The sequence below is a fragment of the Rhinatrema bivittatum genome, chromosome 9 (genome assembly GCF_901001135.1).
Source record: "Rhinatrema bivittatum chromosome 9, aRhiBiv1.1, whole genome shotgun sequence".
Taxonomy (NCBI): Eukaryota; Metazoa; Chordata; class Amphibia; order Gymnophiona; family Rhinatrematidae; genus Rhinatrema; species Rhinatrema bivittatum.
Window position 1 is genome coordinate 193,135,055 of NC_042623.1, and position 16,723 is coordinate 193,151,777.

General features: G+C 43.4%; 1 protein-coding gene across 1 annotated transcript in view; it reads right to left on the reverse strand.

Annotated features, from left to right (window-relative positions):
* Positions 1-16,719, reverse strand: part of LOC115099326 (probable cation-transporting ATPase 13A4) — a 118,738-nt gene extending 102,019 nt beyond the window's left edge. The window contains exon 1 of the mRNA XM_029616910.1: positions 16,553-16,719. Coding sequence (XP_029472770.1) covers positions 16,553-16,615 — 63 coding nt within the window. The 5' untranslated portion in view covers positions 16,616-16,719. The remainder of the gene's footprint in view (positions 1-16,552) is intronic.
* Between the last annotated feature and the right edge of the window lie 4 nt (positions 16,720-16,723).

Consider the following 16,723-nt stretch of genomic DNA (forward strand, 5'->3'; position numbering starts at 1 on the left):
ACCTTGGCACTGTGAATGACAAATATGGTGAAAGGTTTCATCAAGACATTGTCAAAATGGAGAAACGGTATCAAGGCAAGTGGAACCCCTCCATCTGGGTGACTATTGTTGGACTCTCATCTGCAAAGCGTCAGACAGTGGTCTTCTTGAATAGCATGGGTGGGTATTGTTCAAACAATAAAGCTTGCAGAATCAGAGGAATCCCATAACCCACTATTTTTGACACATACTGGACCACTTTAGACCAAAATGACTGAGTTCCTGCACATTGCCCCTGCCGTTGAAGCAGAGAGCTATGCTGGATATGTGTTGAAAGTGAAGTATCAGACTTTCTCCCCTGCCGTTGAAGCAGAGAGCTATGCTGGATATGTGTTGAAAGTGAAGTATCAGACTTTCTCCCCTGCCGTTGAAGCAGAGAGCTATGCTGGATATGGTTGAAAGTGAAGTAACAGACTTTCTCCCCTGCCGTTGAAGCAGAGAGCTATGCTGGATATGTGTTGAAAGTGAAGTATCAGACTTTCTCCCCTGCCGTTGAAGCAGAGAGCTATGCTGGATATGCATTGAAAGTGAAGTATCAGACTTTCTCCCCTGCCATTGAAGCAGAGAGCTATGCTGGATATGCGTTGAAGTGAAGTATCAGACTTTCTCCCCTGCCGTTGAAGCAGAGAGCTATGCTAGATATGAATTGAAAGTAAAGTATCAGGCTTATTTGGTTTTGGGGTAGTAATCGCCGTAACAAGCAAGCTACACCTCGCTTTTATGTGAATGCAAATCCTTTTTTTTTTCCACATTTCCTCTTACCGTTGAAGCTTAGAGCAATGTTGGAGTCGCATTAACCATGTGTATGTATATTGAATAAGGGTATTATCTCCAGGTAGTAGCCTTCATTCCCGCGAGCCACCCCCTCCTCATTCACATCCTCTAGACTTGATGGATCCACAGTGTTTATCCCACGCCCCTTTGAAGTCCTTCACAGTTCTGGTCTTCACCACTTCCTCCGGAAGGGCATTCCAAGCATCCACCACCCTCTCCGTGAAGAAATACTTCCTGACATTGGTTCTGAGCCTTCCTCCCTGGAGCTTCAGCTCATGACCCCTTTGTAAGGAGGAGAAATGTGGTGGGATAGAGTTCTGGTTTGGAATAATGAGGTGTTTGGATTATGGAGTAGGAAATGGATGTAGGGGGATGACTGGGAGAGGATATATATATAAGGGGGAATAAAAGAAAAGATTGTGTGTTCATATGTGGTGATCCCTATGGAATGCATAAGAAACGCTATATTCTAAAGGCAATATAATTGATTGTATATGCAATGAAACATTTTTGAACATAGTAAGTGTGTTGCTATAAACCGCTGAAGGGCCACATCAGAGGCAATGCGTAGAGGGTTGCTACTGAAGCTTCTGTGGGTTTCTTTTTTTGGCCTGGCTAATTCCATTTTTAGCAACCCAAAATATCTCTCAAACAAAACCTAACAGGACAACTAATTTTTGGCAAAACCCAAATATCTGTTGCTACTCCCTAATTGGAAATAAAAACCTTTAAGGGATAGGGTGAGAAGTGGGGGTGAATTCCTAAAGTAACATTTCTAAGACCACTGTCAACTGTAAGAAAGCAATTCAAACCAATAAAACAAAAAAAAAAAAATTCAGATAAGCTGTTGAAGTTGCCTAGGAAGGTTTTGGTTTTTTTTAATTCACTTCCTTCTTCTCTCTATGAAAACAAAAGCAGTTTACATTAGATGTGCAAGGACACACCTAACAGAGGGCATGTGAGGTTTCTACAAGAGCCGGTCTCTGCATTACAAGAACTAGATGGGCATTCAAAGGGGCCAGTTTTATTGTCTCAAAGATACCGTTGCTATTATTCTTTTGGCATTCATATATAACAACCAAACACTATACAGCAAATTTCCTGACATGAGTTTTTGCGCCAGAAAGCTTGCACTCTAAGTGGAGGCCTGAAGCCACGGTAGATAAAGTGACTTCCTCAAGGTCACAATCAACGACAGTAGCAGAAGCAGAATCTGAACCCAGATCTCTTTGATTCCCAGTCCATGATTCTGATTGATTGCGTGCTTTCTGCCACTTTTAAAACCTTGCTGGGCACCGATTTGAAAAGAGACTGAGAGAAGCTGCACCTGTTTTGGAAAATGCTAAGCCAAAATAATCTCTCTTGCTTTATTAATCCCATTTAATGGCAGCTAAATACAACACATGCACCTCCCCATTGATCCCACTGGTTTCGATCCAGCGCCTAGAAAGGTGAAACGGCAGACGAGGACAGGCATGTGTATCCATCCACAGGCACTAGAAAAGAAAAAGCAAATAACTGACCGCAACCAAGCCCAGGAAGATCATGTGGAGTGACGCGTTTGGTGGCGAGCATCTGCTAAACCTCGCAAGCCATTATCTAAAGCTTTTCTAAAGCCCTAAACGAACCATTGAAACCTCTGTCTTAAATATTGCATCCATTTCTAGCCATATCTCCAAAAGCACATAGGCTGGAAGTGGTCCGGAGAGGTGCCACTAAAATTCATATCATTCACCCAGATTTCACTCACGTTAACACTGCGCTGCGCCCATTCTGGCGTGTTATTACTTTGCAGAAAATGACATCCTATAAATAGGCACTTATAATATATAGACAAGCAAAAACTCCCTAATGAAAATAAAGCAAAGCCGAGTAGAAGACTATAATCTTCAAACTCCAGTGTGACAGTCTTCAAAGCAGGCTTCTTTCAAACCCGCAGGAGCTGTCTCACTGGCAACCCAACGCTGCAGCGTTTCGAGATTACTTGTCTTCGTCAGGGGTTCATTAAACATATGGCAGTGGAGAAGAAAGTGCCTGCTCAGCTGTCAAGGCTCTGTGAAAACCTTTGTCGGCCAAGAACTGAAATAAGTCACATATGGATGGCACTCTGAGACACCACGGGTGTCTGCCTATTTATATGAGGTTGTTTTCCGCAAAGTAATAGCATGCAATAATTAATGTGTACAGCACATTGTTAAGTTCAGTGAAATCTATGTGCATGGCATTATTTTTAATTCATGCTACTGATTCTTTTTGACTACCAAAATTTAAATGACATGTGAATATGTGTACCCTAGAGGAAAGGAGAGCTGAGAGGGCTGTGATAGAAAACTTCAAATATTTCAGGGATATATCAGGCACAGGAGGCAAACCTTTTTCAGAGGAAAGACTGCTCTAGAACATGGGTCCCCCAATCCAGTCCTCGAGGGCCACAAATCTGTCTGGTTTCTGGGATTTTCATGATGACTATGCACGAGACTGGTTTGTGGCACTCGAGGACTGGATTTCGGGACCTCGTTGCTAGAATAAGGGAAGCACTAAGGGATAGATTCAGGAATAATTTAATAAATATATATTTCTTCACGAAAAAGGTCATGGAGGCACGGAACCGTCACCCAAGGCATGTGGTGGAGATAAAAATGACAAAATTCAAGAAAGCCAGGGCTAAGCATAGAGAATCCTTAGTTGTGAGCAAGGGACAGGGAAAGCCAGAGATCATCTGGGGTCAATGGCATTATCGCAGGAAGTAAATTAGGCAGACTAGATGGGTGCCATGTTGTCATGTTCTTTGTTTCTATGTTTCTTAAGCTGTTCTGAATTGCAAATATTCTTAAGCAGCAACAGTAATTTTGGCCATCCATTTTATACCTGGGATGGAAAATTAGCATATTAAACTCCATAGGAAGACTATAAAATTTGGAATTTAAAATATGTCACAGTAAATCATTGCATCAGGAATACAATCTGGGACAGAAAAAAAAAACAGCACCCCAAACTCAACTGAAAATATAAAATACCGCTTTGGTACATTTTTCCTCTGGCAGGTTAGAAAGCACTCAGAGAGTAGACATATCAATAGATTTTAGAGATTTTTAAAGATCTCTTGCCGCCTTACTTTTTATGATAGTGAGAATTGATGAGAATGATATTTGTGACATAGATGATGAAGATGGTGATGATGGGTATTAAAATAGCTGTTACTGTTCATAACAAAATTAGTCCAACTGGATCCAAAAAATTGACTTAAGATTAGACAACACTAAAGAGAGGTCGTGAACTAGTGCCGTGGCAAAAAAAAATAAAGGAATTGAGAGAAACAAAAAATTCCTCTTGTTGCTGGGGATTTATCTTATCTGTACTCTCTGAGAACTCTGTGCAGCTTGTGAAAAATGGCTTGCACCAGCACTTGTACAACATTTGACCGCAGTGGAAGACCCTGCACAAGAAAACTTGCCAGTCAACCACGCCTTGCTTATGGGGGCAGTTTAGAAAGGCAGCACTGCTTTTTTTTTTCCCCAGTGCTTGCAGGTGACAAGTGGCGTAGTCCATTCGTGCTGACGAAAGCATAAGATAGTGCTACTGGTGAGGCTGCTGCTAGCCTGGTACAACCCGGCATCCTGGCATCATTGCTCCTCCTTCTGTCATCCTTCTGTTTTAGTTTCTCCTCCATTCATATCACCCCCTACTGTTCGTCCCTCCTCGCCTCCTCCCACCTACAGCGTTCATTCCCTCCCGCTTGCAGTTTTCCAATTCCTCTCCCTTCTCCCACAACATTCACAGCTTGCCTGGTGTTGTCTCCCTTTCTCTACAGGTATCATGGAGTCTGGAGTCCTGGAACTAGAAGGAAAAAGCCCTTGCAATATCTGTTCCAGCCCCTCCTCCTCCTCCTATGCCTATGGCAATATATAGGAGACAGGTGAACCATTATATCTGCACAGGGTTAAAAAAAAGGAGGCAGCAGAATGAGCCTGTGTGAGGCACGTCCTCCAGCCCCCAATTTGAGTGCCACGATCCTGATGACCACCGCACGGCTGGAAAGCAGTGGCCATGGGGGGGGGGGGGGGGGAAAGGGAGCAGACTGAATTTTAGGGGTGAAATGGCTCACCCCCGCCACTATGTCAAAGCCTGAGCTCCTCCTGTGGTGGTGGTGTGTGTGTGGAGGGGGGTGTCTCTGGAGTCCTGTCTTGGACCAGTTCCAGCCTCCTGTCTCTTACTCTGCTCAGCTAAGACTTCTTCTTCTGAGTGGGTGGGTGGGTAGGCACAATTCTTTGCACACCAGTCGACAGATCACCAGCTACAGGAAGCAGCAGCAGCAGACAGGAAGTACTCTGGCAAGTGGGCGGAGCTCCTTGGTACAATTTGGCTTCTCCCAGCAGTCTCTGAGATGTGTTGGAGCGCTGTCTTTTGGGGAAACCCCAGTCCCCACAAAATAGTGGCGCATGTTTAACCCCTTACTGGTTTAGTTGTAATTGTGGTTTTCAGGGTTCACTCTCAGCTGCCCAAATAACACTCAGGACAGCAGCAATCTCTCTCTCTCAAAATCCCATGGATTGCTGTTTCCAAATTATTTTTACTTTTAACTGCACAGAAGAACAGATGAATGAGGTGGTTTCACAGTCACAAGCAGTCACATTAGCTTGCTTTAAGCTGGACTTAAAGACTGGACCAGTGGAACACAAATCATAACCTTCCTTTCTGTAGACTTCCAGACATTTTCTAGGACTTGTATTTATATAAGTTAAAATCAGATGCACCTGCTGGGACCTCAGAATTCAGTAGCAAAGCAGCTTCCAACCACCTCACTAAACCATACCCCCTTTTTTCCCTCATTAGAGGTCTCTCTTCACTCTCTCTCTATATATATTTTTTACTCACACAGCATATAACATTACAAGGACAGGACAATTTCCAGCCTATTCCAAAAAAATACTGAGCTATATTTTTGCACCATTTCTTTTGTGAGGGTGAAGAAATGGACTCACTTCTCAAAACTTTTACAGAAGATAACTGTGACATCAGTTGTCTGTAGGTTGCCCCAGGAACAAGCAGCCTAACATCTAGAGAGATAAATCCAGGTCAATGTTAGTGCAAAACAAAGCTGGGTGTTTTCTGCTTATGCCAACCACCTTCCCCTCGGGTGCTGGTGCCAGGCAAGACATGGGAAGGGGGTAGTCCCTTCTACTAGCAAGGAGCCAGACAACTGGAGCAGAGTGGGATGCTGGAACACATCAGGGAACAAGGAAGATGAAAGAGGTCAAGCAGGAATGCTGAAGGCAGAAACTGAAGATGAAGTGTTCTGGATTTAGGTGACAAGGACGAAGCCCAAGTACAAGGCCCAGGAAGTAGGACCAATTTCTGGCAACTGACTGACAAAAAGCCTAAGTATAAATACATAGCTAAGCAGGAAACAAGATTACTACTTTGGGGGGGGGGGGGGGGGAGGAGGAGTTAGAATCAGAGAACTGAGTGGACTGGATAGATAGTCCAAGCTGCTCACAGTGCCACCTGTAGGCTGGAGGTGAAGTCAGCAACGAATCATAACAATAACCCTTGAGAAATGATCTCACTGGTGCCTATGAAATAACCATTTTTCTTATAGACACAAAATGGGAAAATTCCTTTAATATCTCTGACCCATAGTGTGGCAGAGGAGATGGGAGAACTCCAGTGCTGGGAAAATACTGTTTTTTCACATGTATCATTTGTGTCACTAATTTTTAGTTGATTCATAGGATGAATGAGGTCCTAAAATGTGTAAATATGTTAATTTTAGGACCTCAGTCATCTAATGAATATATATATATATATCTGTTCTACAAGCTCAATGGCTTGATGGTGTCCACTGATGTGCATGGTACATCAAAAGCCTTTTCATTCCCACAGATGTATAATCTGGTGGAAATCATGGAACAGCAAAAGGTGCGCTGTATTTTATCTCTGGGCATGATTTAAATTAAAAGGCATTTCCAAGAAGGCCTACACAAAAAGACTACCTGGAAGAATGTGTCACCAGCTTCTGCTAAAGCTCAGTTATTTTATTTTGCCAGTGCAATAGTCATAGATCAACATCTGAAAGACTGCCTTTTCATGTAGCAGGCTTGCAGAAAAGCAGCACCATCTGATTGGGCTTACACAAGACGGTACATTCCACTAACCAGTCTCTACTCAAACAAATGATGTAGCATTGTCAATAGTAGTTATCAGTGACCGTCAAGCACTGCATGGGCAAATGATAAGAGAGCTTGTAGTTAGAAAAGTCTACTACATCATCATTGCTAGATACGCTGAGGTATCTTGGAAAGAGTTCTCAGATTCAAGAGGCAATGAGTTGAAGGGGGACAGCAGTGGTACCTAGTGATTCACTCTCATCGTGTCCTTCTCGCAAGTCAGCGATGAAATGTGCAGCTTCTGCTTTCTCCACTGGATCTGGACCGAGCCCACCTGAGCTGGGATTTCACCTGGTGGCCTAGGGATGAAAAGGCTTCATAATGCTCTGGCAATTCTCCTAAGACATCCAGAGGTCCATATTCAGAATCCATTTGGACTGATAAAGTAAACATTTTCTGTCTAAATGGCATATTCAGTGGCTTATCTGGCTAGTTATCAGGCTAGAATTGAGCCAGATAAGTCACGGGCATTCCTGGGGGGGTGGAAGGCGTTTCAAGGAGGAGCAGAGTTAGCTGGATAATTCGGGCACTTAGATGGCTAAATTATTGCCGGCTAATGTTAGCTAGCTAGCATTTAGCTGGATAAGTTAGGGGCATTCCAGGGGGTATAGCCAGCTAAGTTATCCGCAAAATCCAATATTCAGAGTTACCCAGGTAACAGCTTGCTAAATCTGGTCAGGCCAAAGAGCTCACCTAACATTAGTCAGCTAACTTTAAGATAACCGGATACATTCAATGTTGAGGCTGCACTATTGAATATGCCTCCAAAGTTAGCCGTTAAGTTTATCTGGCTGAGTGACTGAGTATGGGCCTCGCCGTTTCTATAGCAACAGGTACAGTGGCAGGGCTAAGTTATTATCTCTAGCTCTACTCCTAGCTCTCTGCTGACCCTCCGAGGTGCCTCTCAGAAAGTAGCTCCTGAGGTGCTGAATCTCTGACAGTCAGCAAGACTCAAAAAGTCATTAGGAGAGATTTTTTAAAAAATCATACGCTGCCACTTGTCAGAAAAATTCTGAAGTTATTGAGGCCAATATTCAGCTGCTATCTGGCCGAACAAGTTAGCTGGATAAACAGGCAGCTAAGTGGCATTGGCTGAGTGAGGCTGAGTATTCACACCGTGCCACTTACCAGTTAAGTTGGATGTTATAGTGTTCACCGCTTTGATTTATTATATGAAAGATATTTAATCTAATCTAAATGAAATGACTGGCAACAACACAGAAATGCACTGAGGTCAAAAAGTATTGGCATTGTTTAGGAACAGCTATGCACTCGGTCCTCCTATCACTCACATGGAAATTCAAGGAAACCCAGCACTGCAGGAAGACCAGTTTTGGTGCTAGACGTGCATGATGTCCTTGACATTGAGAATGCCTATTGACTAGGCGTACTGATTGGTAGGCTGGAAAGGAAATACTAGGGCGATCCTGGTGAGGTTTCATCAAACTGCGGCATCGCGTGTCTATGCCAATGACCTTGATGGACTCACCGAGGTACAATGTCACCGCAGCTTGTGCAGGGGTTTCCTATGTTGTAGGGATACTATTCACTTTTGCAAACCACTGAAGCTAAGGTCTGTGGCAGAACCCACTGCGTGGCGGCCATGAGGGAAAAGGGGCATGGATAAAGGTGGGGGAGGAAGTGAGAAACTTTCTGGATACTGATTATGCTGTCCACTCCATAAGGAGCCCGTTCTTTCCTGTGCTGCGTCCCCACTGCCCCTCTGCCACTGGCATTCCCATTCTTGCACCCTACTCATCAGCTTCTCCTTCCTCTGTCAGATTGCCAGACTGAAGGATGATACACCCTTTCATATAGGTTGGCCAGCATATAAGAATTGAGCCGAGTTTTCCACCTACTGCAGCAAAGAGTCCATGAGCATCAATAACTCTGGTGTTAGATCCTGTTCTATCTAAAAACCCTCTAACTTCTACTCCAGGGTATTGACTATGGAGATGAGCCCACCCAGCGTGGCTCTTATTGAACTGAGACCTTCCACGGCATCCTTGAAGGGCTTCAGGACTTGCACCACCATGCATCAAGGGTAACCAATACTGATGCCCCAGGGAGTAATCCACACTGATCTCAGCATCTACTAGCAGTTTGTGACTGGGTGTCTGTTGCTCCACTAACCTCTGCAGCATCATATAAGTTGAATTTCACCTGGAGTCTACATCCTAAATAAGCTGGTGCACAGGTATCCCGACTCCTGCCTTCCCTTCATGCTCCTGTTAAAAATACCCCACCATCTTCCTGCACCACTCTCTCAGGTCCTGCATGTCACGGCTGCCACTTTCCTTGCCCTCCAGCCCCAGGGCCTCCATTACTCCCATGTGCAGCAAGGGTGCAAATCATCAGATCCCCTGGTAGCTCCCATTGCCCACTGCCTTGAAAATATCGCTGCTACCATTTGCAACAGAACCCCCCCCCCCCCCAGCAATGATCATGTGTTTCCAGTCTAGCTGCCAGCCCTCCATCATCCACGTTATCAAAGTTAAGATATGGGTTGAGGTTTGAATCTGACTCATCACCTAGGTGTGCAGCATAGCTCACCTGTACCCTAGCAGTGTACCCCTGCTAGAGCTGTTATCTGCCCCTACCTCATCCAGCTGCCACCGATATGCTGTCAGGGAGCAGTAGACATGGGTAGCATTTTGAATGGTCCAGATGTCACTTGCACAATGGCCGCTACTCTCCTCTGCCTTGGACAGCTGTGCCTACAACCAGGCACACCGCTGAGCGTATAGGGTAGAGATCACCCACTTACTACATTTTGTCCTGGATGGAGCTTTGAAATTTGGAGCTAAGATGGTCTGTGTTACCACCTCCAATGCTGCCTGCATCTTGACCTGGGACAGTGATAGGGAACACCAACCCATCTGTTCCATAGTAGCTTGCTGCTAATGCAGGGGTGAGGGCTGCTAGCCTGCCACCTCACTGCAAGAAAGGGATTGAGTGGGCTCAGCTTGGGAGGCAGACTTCCCCTTTCCTGTTTCCGCTGCTTTGAGTTCAGGATGGCATCCTCAGACTAAGGATTGTTGATTTTGCAAATGATGGAGCACACCAATGTTTGAAAGTTGGCTCAGTGACGTCGCTCTGTTGATGGCTTTCTGATTAGTTATTGCATTCTGCAAAATGCTGATTGCCCTATAAGTTACCTCCACATCTCTGATGTCTTGCAGGATCCCCTCCTCTGGATCCTTGGCTGCTACTGGAGTGGAGGGTTGAACAGATGGTAAATGTCTCACACTTTTGCTGTTTCTGGGGCGTGGTCTTGACCCTTGGAACATCAATTACTGCCTTTACGGCTATGCTATCCTCCTGGTGCTCATGGGATGCCATACTAGTAACTAGGCTCCACAAATACTCCTCGGTTACTAGCTTTAAATATCCCCTTTTTCTAAGACAGGGGTCACCAATATAAGTTTGGGAAGTCCTGTCTTAGAGGGCTGCCATTCTTCACTGAGTCTGCCTTTTTCTGCCCTGGTATCATACTAATAGTGGAGATGGGAGCAGGTGGTGGCTTTTCCAAATTCCCTCTTTAAAAAAAAAAAAGCCCCTTCTGAGCTTGGTAGGAGGGCTTCTGATCCTCATCCTTTGCCTATCATCACCATCACTGCTACTTATGCTTGCCCCAAGTCTCTCTGGAGACAAAATAGCCTTCCTCCTCCTCTTCCCTGGTAATGTTTGCCTCTTGGTCCAGTGACATAATAGAAATATATTCAATCACTAGTGGATAAGGGCTTTCATTGTTACAATCAATGTACACCTTAGTATAGAAACATAGAAATGACGGCAGAAAAAGTCCAATCGGCCCATCCAGTCTGCCCAGCAAGCTTCCACACTTATTTTCCCAAACTTATCTGTTTCACCAACCACCAACTTCAGGGCTCTTGTTGGTAACTCTTTGATTCAAATTTTCTGCCATCCCCTGACATTGGTGCAGAGACTAATGGAGTTGCATCAAAGGTTAAGGGTTGTAACCGCTGCATCAAGCAAGTTACCCCGATGCTTGTTTACTCAGATTGCACAGATCGATGCCTTGTTGGATGATGTCTGAATGTAAATCCTGTTTTCCTCACTTCCCTCTACTGTTGAAGCAGCAACGCTGTATATACTTTCAAAGTGATGTATCAGGCTTAATTGGTTTAGGGTAGTAACTGCCGTAATAAACAAGCTTCCCCCACGTTTATTTGTTTACCCAGATTATGAAGTTCAGTCCTTGTTGGTTGTTGTCTGAATGCTAATCCTCTTTTCCACATTTCCCCCTGCCGTTGAAGCAGAGTGCAATGCTGTATATGCATTCAAAGTGATGTATCAGACTTAATTGGTTTAGGGTAGTAACCGCCGTAATAAGCAAGCTAGCCCCATGCTTATTTGTTTACCCATATTGTGAAGTTCAGTCCTTTTTCGTTATCGGAATGCAAATCCTCTTTTCCACATTTCCCTTTGCCGTTGAAGCAGAGAGCAATATTGGGGTTGAATTAACCATGCAACGGATTTTTTGAGTAAGGGTAGTAATCATCAGGTAGTAGTTAACATTCCAGCAAGCCACCCCAATGGCTCAACTCTTCATTCCCATCCTCTAGCCTTTATGGATCCACATGGCCAGATTTTTGAATCTATGCCCGATTTTATAACATGTGCGCACAGCTGCAAGCATGTTATAAAATCCGGGGTTGGCACGCGCAAGGGGGGGTGCAGACTTGTGCACCGAGCCCTAGGGGAGCCCCAATGGCTTTCCCTGTTCCCTCCGAGGCCGCTCCGAAATCAGAGCGGCCTCGGAGAGAACGTTCCTTTTGCCCCCCCACACCTTCCCCTCCCTTCCCCTATCTAACCTGCCCCCCAGCCCTACCTAAATCCCTCCCACCACCTTTATTATTTAAGTTGCTCCTGCCTCTGGACAGATATAGATAATATTAACTTATACATCTTTCATAAGTGCCGGCGTGCAATTCCCCAGTCTAGCAGGCCTTCGGAGGCCTCTGGCCATGCCCCCACCCCACCCCGGACCGCCCACGCCCCTCCCCTTTTTTGGAGCCCTGGGACATACGCGTGTCCCAGGGCTTGCGCATGGCACCGAGCCTATGCAAAATAGGCTTGGCGCGTGCAGGAGTGGTTTAAAAGGGTTACACGCATATATTACGTGCTTAACCCTTTTAAAATCCACACCACAGTGTTTATCCCATGCTGCTTTGAAATCTTTCACAGTTTTAGTCTTCACCACTTCCTCCGGAAGGGCGTTCCAGGCATCCACCACCCTCTCCGTGAAGAAATACTTCCTGATATTGGTTCTGAGTCTTCCTCCCTGGAGCTTCAAATCGTGACCCCTGGTTCTGCTGATATTTTTTCCATTTTTTTCCATTGTAAAAGGTTTGTTGTTGACCATGAATCATTAAAATCTTTCAAGTATTTATTTATTTAAAATCTTTTCTATGCCGTCGTTAAATAGTATACCATCACAACGGTTTACATAGAGACACATACATACATTTATGAAAGATGTATAAGTTAATACTTTCTATAGGAGGTGCCATTTAAAGTCCGGTAACATAGTTTCATAATAAAGACTATTTGCAAAAAGTTAAAGATCTTGTCCTTTTTCTATGTTTCTCAGTTTCAATTGCATATATAACCCTATCGGAGTGTATGTTTTGTTTTAATAAAACACACTTATTTAGGAGAAAAGGTTCTGCGTTCCGATGTTCTGCTGCCAGATTTCATATACTACTATTTACCGCACTCTTTCTAAAATGCTTGCTTGAAAAGCCAGGTTTTCAAACTCTTTTTGAATAGTTTAAAATCTCTCTGTAGTCTATCTGAAAGTCTGTATCATATCACCCTTGCTCCTCCTTTCCTCCAGGGTGTACATATTTAGGTTCTTTAATCTCTCCTCATAAGTCATTTGATGAAGACCCTCCACCTTTTTGGTTGCCCTTCTCTGTACCGCCTCCATCTTGTCTCTGTCCCTTCGGAGATACGGTCTCCAGAACTGAACACAGTACTCCAGGTGAGGCCTCACCAAGGCCCTGTACAAGGGGATCATCACTTCCTTTCTCTTACTAAACATTCCTCTCTCTATGCAGCCCAGCATTCTTCTGGCTTTAGCTATTGCCTTGTCACATTGTTTTGCCGACTTCAGATCGTTAGACACTATCACCCCAAGGTCTCTCTCCTGCTCCGTGCACATCAGTCCTTCACCTCCCCTCAAATACAATTCTTTTGGATTTCCACTCCCCATATGCATGACTCTGCACTTCTTGGCATTGAATCTCAGCTGCCATATCTTCGACCACTCTTCCAGCTTCCTTAAATCCCGTCTCATTCTCTCCACTCCTTCCGGCGTGTACACTCTGTTGCAGATCTTAGTATCATCCGCAAAAAGACAAATCTTACCTTCTATCCCGTCCGCAATGTCGCTCACAAAGATATTGAACAGGACCGGTCCCAACACCAGACAGACACAGAAGACCAGGCAGTAACTTTTGCTACAAAAAGAGCACAGTGAACTGCTAATGCTTGCTAATGATGTACACTTAACGGGTTGATTTTAAAAACACCCTAAGCTCACCAAAGTCGGGAGACACGTGCGTGACTTGGCCCGGTGCGCACTGTACAGATTTTAAAACCCACGCAGGTGCATGCGCATCTCCCGCTATGTGCACAAATCACAAAAATCAAAAAAAGGAGCTGGGAGCAGGCAGGGTCTGGGCGAGACACGGGCAGGCCGAGTCTGTAAAAATGAAGTCAGCGCGTAAGTATTTATGCGCACAAGCATGCACCTTGGTCCCCTACAATGTAACCTTACTTCTGTTATGGACATCGTGCAAGTCATGTAACAAAAAAAACGAGGCTAGTCAGTGGAGATTTAAGGGTCAGGGCTAATAGGCTAAAAGGGAGGCAAATTAGCTTGGTGGTTTAGGGAGTCCTCTCCTTTACTGGGGCAAACTGGGAATGAACTGAGGAAACAGGTAATTGTGTTGGCGCGCGTATCTACTAAAATTCCCCCCTCTTAAGTGATCAAGGCGGCATTTGTGTGCACCTGCGCACATCAACAGAAAATCATGCACACATGTACGCACATATAGCCAATTTTATAACAGGCACACATATACATGCATGTATGCAAGTATGTTATAAAACTGCCATGTCCATGTGCGCAAGCCAGCAAATGTCCACACGTGCACCCGCGCAAGGAGGTAATTTTCAAAAGCATTTCCATGCTTAAAACTGGGTTTTACACATGTAAATGCACTTTACCCCTATAAGTGAGCTTTTGAAAATTGCTTCAATATATGCCATTGAATTGTCCATAAGATTTATATGTGAAGTGTGCTTTATGCATGTAAATGGCTTTTGAAAATCACTACATAGTATGGAACATTTACTTGCATAACTCCTTTGAAAATTGCCTCCTAAGAACTTAGTGCTAGAGTCACACACAGTACAGTATCACATTAACAATGACTCTTTTACACAGAGAAAGCAAGCTGCCCCTTGTCATAGTCACAGTAACTGGCCACTTTGCTGCAACAGAAACTGTCTTTCCTTTCTTATACTGACACACACTGCCTGTCTACTGTAGAAGAGAAGTTCATCCTGTTGATATACAGTTACACTATAATCCTCTGACAGAGGTTATAATTTTTCCTGCTGCTAGCAGCACCGCTAGAACACAATAACTGCATACCTTGCTTTCTCCTCTAAGTCTAAAGCTTTATTTCTAATTTTTGTCTTTAATTCTAGAGCATTGCAATTTCTATCTTCTCTCTCTGAGATAAAACAGAGGAATGACTGAAAACAAAATACTCACTGGTGCTCAAAGTGCACTGAATTTAATTTTCACCAAACTGAACTTATGGTTGCCTGCTGGGATGGCTGGTTGAAAAAGTGATGAAACGTGATTGGTTCTGCTCCTTTCCTGCCCATCCTGAACAGCTCTACTCTGTCTGGCTTTACTTCCCCCATAAATTTTAATGGGACCAAACCAAAGGAGCCAGAAAGGATTCCGAATTTTTTTTTTTTTAAGACCAAGCCCATTCAGTTCAGAATCACCAAACCAAACCAAAAATCAACTTGTTGCGTTTTTCATTTTTGGATCACTTGAATGCAAATCCTATCACTTCATTAACAAGTTATTGCAATTTAGAATCCTGGACTGTGCCTTGTTACACCATTATAGTGTTGGTTAAATACACACTCTTTGCTGGAAAAGCTGGTTTCACAACACAGCTGAAAAGGCTAAGCTTTAAAAATGCCATGATGACACTGAAAAAAATGCCGTGCCAGTACAGGATAGACTACATCTGAAAGAAAAGCAGCCTGTCAGTGTACAGTCGCAACACACTGTACCTTCCTTTATTATAAATGTAGCATTGCTCTCAGGGAAAAGGAATGTGAAATGCATTACCCATGATTAAATTAAAACAGCAACATCCCAGGGTCACTATCTACCTTAACAGTACATTTGCCCTCTGGCTACAGACCTGTTTCCACATTCAGTTTGTTTAAGCTAAAGTGCAAAGCTTTGGCTATGAAGCTCTGCTGGCCTTTCCTTCTGTATACATGATTTTTATGCCTACTGTACAGTTACACTCTGCTCCGGGCATTCCTACCTTGTGGTACTACAGGCTTTTGAACATCTCACTAACTCCCTATTCTCAGCAAACAGCAGTTGCACTTTTGATGTGGTGCATTTCAGATTATTAGGTAAGTGTGTGTTAAGCAATTAATATGCTTAAGATTTCTCTCTCTCTCCATATACATATATATTAAAGAAAATAGTCCCATGGGACAAAAGCACTAATGTACAATGTTCACATTAAAACATTACATTTTTATTCATAAATTGTGAACATTAAAATAATCGAGCAGTTTCTAATCTATTCACAACTCATGTGTGCCAAAACATATATGGAAAACAATCTATACAATTACATGAGTTTTACAATGTGAAATTGTTTTTGTATACAACACTTAATAATGACACCATATATTTTAATCACTGAAACCTGGGTGTACATGAGTTTGTATCCAGCAAAACAGACATACCACAAATATATATATATATATATATATATATATATATATAATTTATTTTCATCCTAATGAGGATTAGAAGAGATAATTTTGGGCAGGAGCTTGGAGGCTGGCACTTTTAGCTATTCCTACTTGGGGAAAAAACAGATGGTTTAGACACATTTCACTCTGAAAGAAATAGATGCCACTAATAATTTAACCTGCTTATTAAGAGAACAATTTTTAAAAAATGCTGTGTAAAGAATAAAATATTTTCCTTATGTGCTGCTAAAGATTTCTGAGCACCAGATTTATAATTCTAGAACAGATTACTAATATATGACTCTAGACAAATCTTATGCCCAGATTCACTGAGATTCCAGTAAAGATTCATTAAGAAAGTAAATACTATAAGAGCGTATCTTTTAACTATATTATTAAATTCCAAAATGTAACTAAATAGGGAGCTGCCATTTTTTACCTTGATACATCTGAAATATGTAACCATTTAAAGGGAAAAAGGCAAATTACAGATAAAAATAAAAGACACTTACCATTTCATTTTCTTCTCCTTCATTGAGTAATGCGACATGGTCTTTCTTTTTCTCGCCCAGCATACCGTAAGAAGTCTGAGTTTTAACTTAGGGGGATCTGAAAGGATGGCAGAGTTAGGGAGATACAGGGAAAGGAGAAGTTAGGATGGAAGGGACGTGCAATGGGACCCG